Source organism: Podarcis raffonei, chromosome Z (genome assembly GCF_027172205.1).
Source record: "Podarcis raffonei isolate rPodRaf1 chromosome Z, rPodRaf1.pri, whole genome shotgun sequence".
NCBI classification, from domain to species: Eukaryota; Metazoa; Chordata; class Lepidosauria; order Squamata; family Lacertidae; genus Podarcis; species Podarcis raffonei.
The window spans coordinates 31099640-31111827 of record NC_070621.1 but is presented as its reverse complement, the minus strand read 5'-3'; the positions used below and the strand labels follow the sequence as shown (position 1 = coordinate 31111827).

The 12188-nt window shown below is 41.7% G+C and overlaps 1 protein-coding gene across 8 annotated transcripts in view; it reads right to left on the bottom strand.

The window, feature by feature from the left end:
- The window catches only part of DACH2 (dachshund family transcription factor 2), a 305580-nt gene that overhangs the window by 94412 nt on the left and 198980 nt on the right, over positions 1 to 12188 (bottom strand). For all 8 annotated transcript variants that reach the window (XM_053374935.1, XM_053374937.1, XM_053374932.1 and 5 more), the window contains one exon: positions 11669 to 11800. In XM_053374935.1, the coding sequence (XP_053230910.1) occupies positions 11669 to 11800 (132 nt within the window). The remainder of the gene's footprint in view (positions 1 to 11668; positions 11801 to 12188) is intronic.

Here is a 12188-nt window from a genome sequence, read left to right as displayed (position 1 = left end):
CCTTCCAAAAGCCTGGAACCAGCTGGGTCTATACATATACATAAAGAAGCAATCAATGAGACAATTAATGTGCATGTTGTCAGGAAACATCGCTGCCTTCTACATAAATTAGTATTTTTTTTATTGTTGCATGTGGGTTTGATAAAATCAGCTCTGATTAAAATTGGCATTTATGTGGCTCCTGCTGTTGGCAGCTGTATAGCTGGCAGAAACGTCTTGCGCTCAGCATGGGAGTTGCAAATCCAAAGAGAGAATGCTCGTTCCGGTTTCAGTTTTGCGCGTGCGGTTGATCGGACGGGATAAACTGTTTAACATTTTTGGGTTCTGGGGAGTGTTTTATTTAGATTTCATTCCTTTTCCCTGCTTCTGATTATGAAGCTAAATATCTGGACTGTCTCCTTTACTGCTCAGATAGAATGACAGTATCACACATACACATTCATACAGATAATTTCTTAAGTTTTAGCAAAGAGCTTCCACATCAGTAGATGTTTGGAAACACTAATCATTGTCATGTGCATCTTCCCAATGTAATAATTAGGAAATGGCCAGAACCTTCTTACTGCTTAGTTATGAAGCATAAGAAACCTGAGCTACTTGTTCAGGAGGCTGAAAAAATTAAACCAACAAATAAATAGGAACAACACAATTTCTCAGCTGTCCCCTGTGAAACTCATTTCTAGCAAAAAATGGAATTCAGTCCAATGATACATTCCCAACCCCAAACACAGGGAGACAGAATGAACAGAGGTCATGGAAAGTGGTGCTCCCCTTGGGGAAATCTTGTAATCCAGCCTTTATGCATCCACTCCAAACCACTCTCACATAGAATTCTGATTCGCCAGAAGTGGCTTAGTCATGCTGGTCATATGACCCGGAAAAACTGTCTGCGAACAAATGCAAGCTCCCTCAGCCAGTAAAGCAAGATGAGCACCGCAACCCCAGAGTCGTCCACGACTGGACTTAACGGTCAGGGGTCCCTTTACCTTTATCTGTATTCAAGTACCTGATCCAGGGCGCATGAGCAGCTTAACTCCTGGAACATTGAAAGAGCTTTGTACCTTTCAGGAAGAGCATCAGTCAAACAACTGCCAAGGGGTAACTCTTAAGGGCATCAGTGCTTTGTCGCCAAGCAAAAAATTATTGTTCTTGCTATTTGTTTGTTTATTCCATTCTATCAATGAAAAATGAAAGGAGCCTGTAATCTAAAGCGCAACATAGGTAAGGAAAGGGACAGAGCTATAGGGAGGGGTAAACAGGGAAAGGATGGGACACTTCTTCAGCTGGATAGCTCAGTCAATAGACTCAGAGTTGTGGGTTCAAGCCCCAGGTTGGGTAAAAATTCCTGTATCGCAGGCGGTTGGATGAGATGACCCACATGGTCCTTTCCAACTCTACAATTTTATTATCCGAAAACTTTTGTTCAGAGATCACGTTACAGCAAGACATGAAAAGTAGGGATTCACAAGGGCTTCACAGTAAACCTGGTATGGGGAGCCCTTTTCAGCCCAAAGGTGCACATTCTAGGCAAACTTCTGCAGGCCACGTGCCAGAGATGTGAGCGAGTTCAGATGCAAAAGAGGGCACTGCAGTTAATGCCAATTGTACCTCTGTTGAGTACACTCATTTCTACAAGCACCCCTCTCTATCCTCTATCCAGGGAAGCAAGAGGCTTTATCAGAGTTTCTGGGACATGTTTGGGCCAGGTGAAAACACCTAGGATTTGAAGCAGGACCAAGGAAGAGTGTAGCCTGTTCCAAGGGCCAGATCCAGGGGTTCCAGGGGCCAGATAGAGGGTCTGGAGGGTCACATCTGGCGTTTGCAATGAATGTAGGTTTTGAAGAGAGCAGCAGTCTAAGTGTGACCGAAATAGAACTCACACTTTTTGCAAGCATTGCCTCACTAACCTTCCCACCACATGAGCTCCTAAAATACTCAGGTCTGAATGAAAAACAAAAACAAAATGGTTTACTACGTAAACCCATAAATAATTTGATGAGGAATAAAGCCGGATCAGACACACTCCTGCCTTTTTCTTTATTAAAAAAATCAATCTCTTATGTTTTCTATGTTTTCTCGGACACATTTCCTGTCAATAGCTTGAAAGATGATATAGATTTAGGAGGAGAGTGGTCTCAGTGTAGCATCTCTCATATTATTATTCCAGTATCATCTGTTACAAAGTAAGACCAATTCCCACATCTAATTACAAACAGGATTTCAGAGTCATTAAACAAAATACATTTCCATTAGTGCTGCTGTAAGAAGATAGCAGAATGGGGAGGGGGGGTGAAGATTAGTGAATGCTGAATGTCTTTTCTCTTTTTTATGCTTTGAAGTGTTAGACCTCTGCACTCAAATACTATAAATTTGTTAAGGAAACGAAAAAATGTGACAGATATAGGCACTCTCCTCATTTGGAAGAGGCTTTTTTGTTGTTGTTTTTAAAAAAGTTCTGTCCCACTTGAATCTCATCACTATGCCATCTTATGAAACACTAAGATTTAATAATTTAATATTTTGTTGTTAATTTTTAGAGTTTCCAGCAAATTCCAACTTGAACAAAAATACAGGAAAAAGGGAAGCTGCCTTATTATACTGAACCAATTGATCCACCGAGCTGTGTATTGTCTGCACTGACTAGAAGTGGCTGCCCTGGATTCCAGAAGGGATCTTTCCTAGTCCCACCTGAAGATCCTGGGACTGAACCTGGGACCTCCTGCTTGCAAAGTAGATGCTCCTCCATTGAGCTATGGACCCCAGAGCGGGAGACCCAGGCTCACATGCCTCCTCTGAGTAGTGTGCTAGCTGACACTGTGGATCCACAGGATTTAAAGTCCTCTGACATGCACCCAGAAAGAAGGATGAACTAATTTATTTCCCTCCCACCAGAATAAATGGGAGGGAAACTGCTCTTCATTTTTAATGGAATAGGAAGGGGGAAAGGGAAGAGAAATGTACATCCCCTGACTCTCATGCAAGCATGAGCTTTGCAGGCTATAGGGGGAAAAAGTGGCTTACCTCCCATTGGTTCTTCCTCCCCTAATTTTGGATTGTCCTGTTAGATATTTTTTTTTAAAAAAGTAAAAAAAAAGGTACCAGAACTTAACATCAAGTTCTTACAGTGAGTGCCACACTTTTAAAATTTGGGTGTGGGTGGGTGCCGGTACTGTGTAACCTTGAGTACTCCCCCCCCCCAAAGCACTGGATATTCATATTTGTGGGGGTGGGTGGGTATTTAAAATCTGTATTAAAATGTGAATTTCCAAGCTTTTAAAAAAGTAATACAAATTAATGTAGCAGCAGGATTGAATGACCATATGCATAAGCGACCCAGATTGGTTTCTGACTGATTCATCAAGCCATACCCTCATGTCCTTAAGTCGCAATCAAGATTTAACAATAAAATAATTTTCTAATAAGGGAAGGAATTTCAAGTGGAGTAAAAAAATAAGGTTGTTAAGATTAGTCATGGGTGAACTCACTATTGTTTGGGTCAGTATTTCTGAGATTTCTTTGTGAGCCCAAGGGGAAAAGCTTATTATATGCATCTTGAGAGTTTTCTCCTGACTCATCCTGTTGCTGTATTGACCACTAATGCAATCAAATGTATGTTCACTGTCTTACAGCTGCTACCTGGGGATTGTATTTTGGATTCGTCTGCCCTGTGCCCACGCCAAAACAGCAACTATGGTGGAAGGTTGCTTTGAAATAAGATCGTAAGAAGAACCTGCTGGATCAGGCAGTGGCATATCTGATCCAGCATCCTGTGCTCAAAGTAGTCAACTAGATGCCCTAATGGGAAGCCTGCAAACACAACAGCACTCTCCCCTCCTGTGGTTTCCAGCAATTGGTATTCAGAAGGTACACTACCACCTCTGACAGCGCTGGCAGAACTCAGCCATCATGGTATATACAGTAAATGAAGTGGTATAAAGGTAAAGATAAAGGGACCCCTGCCTATTAGGTCCAGTCGTGACCGACTCTGGGGTTGCGGTGCTCATCTCGCTTTATTGGACAAGGGAGCCGGCATACAGCTTCCGGGTCATGTGGCCAGCATGACTAAGCCACTTCTGGCAAACCAGAGAAGCACACAGAAATGCCGTTTAACTTCCCACTGGAGCGGTACCTATTTATCTACTTGCACTTTGACGTGCTTTCGAACTGCTAGGTTGACAGGAGCAGGGACCGAGCAACAGGAGCTCACCCCGTTGCGGGGCTTCGAACTGCCAACCTTCTAATCGGCAAGTCCTAGGCTCTGTGGTTTAACCCACAGCGCCACCCGCGTCCCTAACGAAGTGGTATATAAATGCCTTAAATAAATAATAACTAACTTTTATTTAAAATGGTGCTAACAGCTGATGACAAGTTTGCAATGATATGTTCTTGATACTGACTCACATGGTTAACTTTAACAGTGCCATTTGGGTCAAATATTTAAAAGTGGACATGCAGTCTGCTTTCCCAAATATTCCTCTAGTACATTTGACTATCACACATGCCTTAAGGAATGACTTTTTATTATTTTGCAAATTTATAAACCACTTCATATCAGTGTACAACAATATATTAACAAGAATCATCTTATGGGATCATAATATTTGGCAGGGGAGGGGTCAAATATCATCTAGTTTAACTCCCTGCCAATGAGACATGACCCCAAAGTAGTGACCACCATGCGGACTTGGAGGCCACAGTAACAACAGCTAAAGAGGTGATCAGGCGACCACTAAACCTGAAACTGCAGGCAGGAGCCTGATGGACCACATCCCATACATTAGGCCTTGTAGAACCAGAGTCAGGACCATCATGGGTGCCTTCCCATGAGTCTGAGAACCCGAGTGTCTCCAGCCCCACTGCACCAGTCCAGCAGTGCAGGTGGGAGGCCATGGGGGGCAGAAGAAGTGCCTGCCAACAGGCCATGGGTCAGCCCTTTGAGAGACTCCAGAACTAAGTCCAGAAGCTTCAGTTAGTGGAGAACGCATATGCTTGACTGTTGACAGGTTTTAGGCGAACAGATCATATAACACCTACTCTGTTCTAATTACACTTGCTGCCGGTACACTTCAAACCCCAATGCAAAGTGATGGTTTTGACCTATAAAGCTCTTTACAGCTCAGGATCCCAGTACCTTCTGGAACACCTCACCCAATATGAACCTACCCAGACCTTTAGGTTTTCTTCTGAGGCCTTTCACCAAGGCCCTGCTGTCATGAAAGGTGGTGACAAAGGAAATGTCATTTTTGGTTGTAGTTCCCTACCTGTGGAATGCTTTCTCCAGCAAGATAGATAGGAAGGTGTGTGTGCACATGTGCACACACTCACAAATGCACACACACCTGTCTATCAATAAATGGCAGGTGTTTTGTCTGATTTTTTTTAAAAATGGTATAACGTACTTCTGTTTATGTTTTTAAATGTGCTGTAAGCTGCTTGGAGATTTTTGGCTAACAAGCAATTAACAAGTAGTAGTAGTACAGTACTCAACAAGGAGTTGAGTGTAGGAGAGTTGGACTAGGAGCTGTCCTTGGTGCTGCAACAGCCAGCCTGCCTTGCTCCTGTCAAAGTTAGGAGGGAATAAAGGGAGCTCAATTGATTTGCTATGACAACAAAATTGATGCACACTGAAGAGTTGCCAGGATCCCAGGTCCATAGTAGGGTGTACTACTTGGCCCCTTTATATGCCTAGCACACCAAGCAGTCATCCCTTTAATACCCCACATTGTCCCAGATCTAGGATCACCCCGCATGGCCTGCAGCCAGGGAAATTCACTGGGGCCCTGTGCCAGGAGAGCACCCCACAAGAGGGCAATTTACTAGGGGAATCTGAGATGTGGAGCCAGCTCCATTCTTCATGCTTAAAAGGTAAAGGGACCCCTGACCATTAGGTCCAGTTGTGGTCGACTCTGGGGTTGCGGCTCATCTCACTTTATTGGCCGAGGGAGCCAGCGTACAGCTTCCAGGTCATGTGGCCAGCATGACTAAGCCGCTTCTGGTGAACCAGAGCAGCGCACGGAAACGCTGTTTACCTTCCCGCCGGAACGGTACCTATTCATCTACTTGCACTTTGATGTGCTTTCGAACTGCTTGGTTGGCAGGAGCAGGGACCGAAGAACAGGAGCTCACCCTGTCGCGGGGATTTGAACCGCTGACCTTCTTATCAGCAAGTCCTAGGCTCTGTGGTTTAACCCACAGCGCCACCCACATCCCTTAATGCTTAGATGTGCAGAATTCCTGTCAAAGTGGCTTTTGAAATAGGGACAAGTCTTCTTTTGCTACTGACACCTAAACCTTTGTGGCTGGGGTGTGTGTGTCAAAACAGGGCAGGGAGAGGTGTTCAATGTCCATAAAATGTATCCTTGCCCAGAGTATACTTTTTGGGATAAGTTCTCTTGCAAAATATAACATAAAGATTAAAAACAAAAACAAAAATCAAGGTGCTTTTATTTGGCCATTAGATATATGTGGGTAGATAAAGGTATATAATATGGAGAATTAAACATTGGGACCACTGGAATATAAAACTGTCCATATATTACCGATGTGTTTAAATAAGCAAAACATGGTTACATTATGCCTATTTTACTGATGTGGGTGGCGGCAGGGGGAACTACTTTAGGAAATCAGCAAAGGCATTAAAAAAAGATTCTTTAAAAAAAAAACCGCACACACCGTGTTCTTAGATCTTGTCATCTTTATACTTGCAACAAAATAACATCTTAGGCAGCCTGCTTTTTTGAATAAAACACCTACCACTTTCGACTTGAGATTTTTAAAATGGGGATTTTTAAAAGGGGGGGAGGGAATGCTGACCGTGTAATAGCTAGGTACTTGTGGTGGGTGTAGAACATGAAAGGTTACAATATGGATCCATGCCTATGCTTTTTCTTTTCAACTCCGAGCCCCTTCCCTCCTGCTTCTGCTAACTCGGCAATCATACTGCTGACAGATTTCGAGGTTTTCTAAATAATGTATGGGATTTTCTTTTAACGTGTCAGTGCAGAAGTATCAATTCTGCCCCTGTGTCATTTCTGATGCTGATTTTTCTTGACAGCATTCCATTAAACCAATGAGTTTCTCCCCTCCTGATGCTCCTTTAAATATTCCTCTGAGTGATGTATTTGTGGTTTTTTAAACAGATCGTGAAGGATGTTTGCATTTAGGAGGGGCGGGTGGAACTGCATGGCAGGTACATGGGGGAAAACTCATGTTACACACACAAAACAGAAATTTATTTTATTATTATTATTATTATTTACCCTATAAAAGAGGTTTCCCCCTGGTTCTTGAACTGCCAGAAGCTGCCTCCTTGGTTGCCCTGTTCCTTGCTAATATATCAGTTTGCCTCGGAAATCAAGCAATGATGTGAAAGCATACTGGGACATGATTTATAATGATCTTAAGAAAGTGTTTAAGAACACATTCCATAAGAAACCAGAAGCTTTCTTGTTAGGCATTTTAGGAGAAGAGATACCCAAGAAAGACCATACTATATTCTTATACGTAGCAACAGCGGCAAGGATTCTTTTAGCCCAGAAGTGGAAACAGCAGGAAACTCCGACAGAAGAATGGCAGAGTAAGAATATACAGAGCTGGCAAGAATGTCCAGGAAAATCCGAGACCAGCAAGACTAACAGTTTCAAAAAGACTAGAGTAAATTTGTTATTTATTTGAAAGAACATTGTAAACACTTAACAACGCTAACAGGACTGGCTTAAAGGTTTGTCAGTTAAAATTAGAAAGTTATTTACAATAATAAGGAATTTTAAAGTAAAAGGAAAGGTAGATGAGGGGAATGAGAAATGCGGATGAAATGATAATTGGAAGCTAGAAAGTCAGTTGGGAGGGATGGGGGGGAAGTCGTTGACTCGAGAGAGTCAGAATATAGGTAATGTAAATTTATGGAAAATCACACGATGTTTTTTTTAAACGAAAATGCCAATAAATAGAAGAAGAAGAAGAAGAAGAAGAAGAAGAAGAAGAAGAAGAAGAAGAAGAAGAGGAAGAAGAAAAAATAATAATCAAGCAGTGATAATGAATATTTGCCACAAGAAGTATTTAATGCTCTTTGGTGCTGTTGCTCAGGAATGCTACAGACACATATGTATTGGAGAACTTCTATTAAAATGCCTCCACCCCACTTCACTTTAAGTCAACTTTATTCCTTGCTTAATGGCTGGAATGGGCAGCTTCAATCTCTGGAGTTATATGTTGACGCTTCTTTGATTACAGCGCAATGGCATAAAGAGTCCTTCAAAGTACAACAAAAACTTGCAGGCAACAATCAGTTTGTTCACTTTTTATCTCCCTTTCATCCACTCATTCACATATTTAGCACATCAGCAAAGAACCAAAAATAATGGTCACATATCAGCAGTGACATGACTGTCACCACTACTAGTACTTCTAATTTTATTGTGTTTTATTTATTCTGACGATTTATATAAGCACTTAATTACGGGTAGTCTCTAAGTGGTTGCAAGTTATGCCATGAAACCAAGAAGATAAAAGTAAGCGGAAACTGTAAAAACAGAATTCAAATGAAATGCTTGCTAAACGAATTTTGAAAAAAAGTTTTTAGTGGAACATTAGACCTGCCTGACCTCAGCTTGAAGGGAGTTCCATAAAATTGGGGCCCATTTGTACTATACTTTTCAAAGCTGTATCATGCCATGTTATACAACCATGGTTCCTCCCCCCAAAGAATCTTGGGAATTTCAGGGTGCTGACAGTTGTTAGACCACCTGTAATCCCCTCACAGAACTGCAATTCCCAGAGAGGTTTAACAATGAATTCTTCTTCCCAGGCAACTCTGGGAATTGGAGCTCAGTGAGAGGACTACAAGTCTCCTGACAAACTCCTCCTTATTCTCAGTTTTGCCCATGCAGAACTCTGCTAGGAGTGGGGGTGGGTAGGGACAAAACTAGAGTTATTTGCCTCTGCCTGTCATTAGCTCTAACAGCACCTGCTGTTTGTCTCCCTGCTTTCCACCCTCCCACCCACTGGTGGGCAGAAGAAAAACTGTGAGACCCTTGTAGAAGGGCACACTACATGTTCAACTTCCTTCTCTCAGAAACTCCAGGTGTACTTTGGATTTGAATCTTAACAAAAGCACAATAATATATACTCAAAAAAGAAAGACACTGGCAAATACCATTTTATTCAAGCCCAATTGCCAAACATTTTCCTTGCTCCACTTAAACCATCACAAAAGGCAATCATCCAGAATGAAAAGGGTTTTAAAGGCATATCTTTTCTATCTCTCTGGTGGAAATCACTATGTAGCAATGAATGAAAGGACACACAGACACACACACACACACTTTCAACATATATTTTTTTCAAGTAAAGAAGTGACTTCAAACTCTTTGTTCCCCGTGTGTGTATCTATTAAAAATCCAAAAGAATAACAAACTCTACCACTGTAAACCAATATTTCTGATTTGACAGCTATAGTTATAACCACTCAGGCGTCTATTTCCCACAAACTCTCAACAGCCATAACCTTTAGTGATTAATTATAAAGTTCCAGGAGCAATAGTACACAGACTAATTTCCTAAAACAATAAAAAGACAGAATTTCTCATTTGGAGCTAAATGAAACACGAACAGGTTGTTATTCATGCTGAAATCGAGATGCAGAGTCATGTTGCAGCCATTACAGAAGCTATTAAACACAACCTCGAATCAAAGAAACTGTAGGTCTGTCTCCTTAAAATAAAATGTTTTCTTCACTGACATGGCTCCTGGTTCAGTGGCTATGTTGCCACCTGCCTTTGTTAAGAAGTCACTTTCAAAATTCAATCTCCTTTTATTTTTGTTTTACACCATTTTATTTTAGCAGTCATTTAGCCCGTATGAGTCTATACACACAAAAACACCACCCCAAACATTTGTTAAAAGCTTGAGTGTAGACATAGAATTATAATGGGCATACCATAGTTTCAGTGAAGTATCTAGAGCAATGTTTGTCAAGCTTGGGCCATCAGTTATTGTTGAGCTCTAACTCCCATCAACCCCGGCCACTGGCTGGGAGATGATGGGAGTTTTAGTCAACAATAGCTAAGGAATTGAAGGTTGGGAAATGCTGATCTAGATGGCCTTGGGTGGTACAGAGAGCACCAAAAAGAATATGCACAAGAGATAATTGTTGGTATACACTTTATGACTGGGGAGAAGGGCATAGCTTAATGGCAAAACACCTGCTTTACACAGAGAAGGTCCCAGATTTAATTCCTAGCATCTTCTCATGCAGGGGTAGCTTATCTGGGATCCTGGAAGACAGCTGGCCGTCAGAGTAGACAACATTGGGCTAGAAGGACCAACAGTCTGGTCTGGTATATTGCAGCATTTTCTATTCATATGATTTCCATAAGGAAGTATGCAAAATCACCCACCCTCTTTGCATATTTCTGTTCCACCCTGCTGTAATAACTCACTGCATGGATCAAGATCAATACATTGCCCATGTTCGCACATCATAATAAGACTGCTAGCTCTTGTGCATTATTTGGAATGAGCAATGTGCTGGTCCAATGTGCTTGATCACTACTGCTTTTCTCTTCCTGTACCATGAGTGGGAGAAATTAATCAAGAAGCTGAACAAACTAGGAAGCCACAATTCGGTTTGGGGTTTTTGGGTGATGCCTATAACAGTTTTACTACATAGTGAACTGCCTTGTGCAGGCTGGTCTTACAAATGAAGCTAAGTAAACAGTACTGTGAGCTGGGGAATCAATGATATGAGCCTCTTCAAAGTCAAGAGGGGTTGCTAACCTTTTTTGGGCCTTTGGAGAAATTGAAAAGTGGAGAAACTTTTTTGGACCCCAGGCAAAAATAGCTTCTCTTGGCTACAATAGAAGGCTTATTTCAAGTCTAATTTCAGGAAATGAGACCCTGCAGGCATATTGTGCCATTGTGGATTGTCAATCCATATACCAGAAAATCTCTGGCAAGCCAATATTCAGCCAGAGCTATGATATTAATGCATATAATGCAGCAACCTTGTGGTATGAATATGATCAGTGTCTGGGAGACCACTCAATAGTTTCATAACAAGACTGAGAGATTTAAAAATTGGAATAATAAATCTTATCTCAAGCCTCAGCACCATATTTGCAACCTGGTGAAAATAATAGAGGCCTATCTTAGAAGATCCCATAAGGACATTATGCTGATATACATTAAGTGCTCTCAAAACTTGAAATGTGCTAGATCCATGTTAATTATGATGATTAACACGTAAACACACAATCATTCTCCCCAAGGCTAAGCATTAAGTTTGCCATTTGCCAAAAGCGAAAGGTGTGATCAACATCTCCCCCAAAGCTCATTTGTGCAACAATGACTTCTCCTGTTGCCAAAAAAGAAAAGAAAAAAAATCCTCCATTGTGTGTGGACTTTTCCTGTCAATTATGGATGACTTCCAAAACATTCTAATTTTTGGAATGCAGTATGAGTCATCCCTCAGAAAGACAAAGGTGGAGAAGTGAGTTACCACCATCAACTCCATAATCTGGCAGCTTTTCCATGTGTGACTCTCGTAAAGTGGCTATTCGAGTTGCAGGCAACCCAAAATAGCAACTGTTTGACAATGGAAGAGTTTCTCCTTCCCAGGAGTGAACAGTTAAGAAGTAAACTCAAAGAAACAGATTTCAGATTTGCTTACCTGCATTGGAATTCAGCTCCTCATTCTCAGATTCTGTCCCATTCTGACTCCCACTTCCATGAAGGCTATTCATGGCCATCAGCTTCATCTTCTGCAATTTCATCGCCTCTGCCATGGCAGCTGCTGTTAGACCTAGCCACAGAAATAAAGAGAAAAATTATTTAAACAAAATGACCAAACAGTCTTTTCTGTCATTTCAACTTGCCTAAGAACATAAGATCCCTGCTGGTTCAGAGCAAAGGGCCATCTAAATCAGAATCCTGTTCTCACAGTGGCCACTCAGATGCCTCTGAGATGCCTACAAACAGGATATGAACACAATAACATTCTCCCCACTTGTGATGTTTGGCTTATTCCCTCCAACACAGGAAGCAGTGCATTGCCATAATGGCTCTCAGCCATTAATAATGTGGGCAGTTGCTTGAGGGAGTGAAGCAAGACTCGCACAGCAATTATAATTTGTAACCTGGTGCAAATGGAGTTATAGAACCCGGTGGGCACCCTGATAGATATTCACACA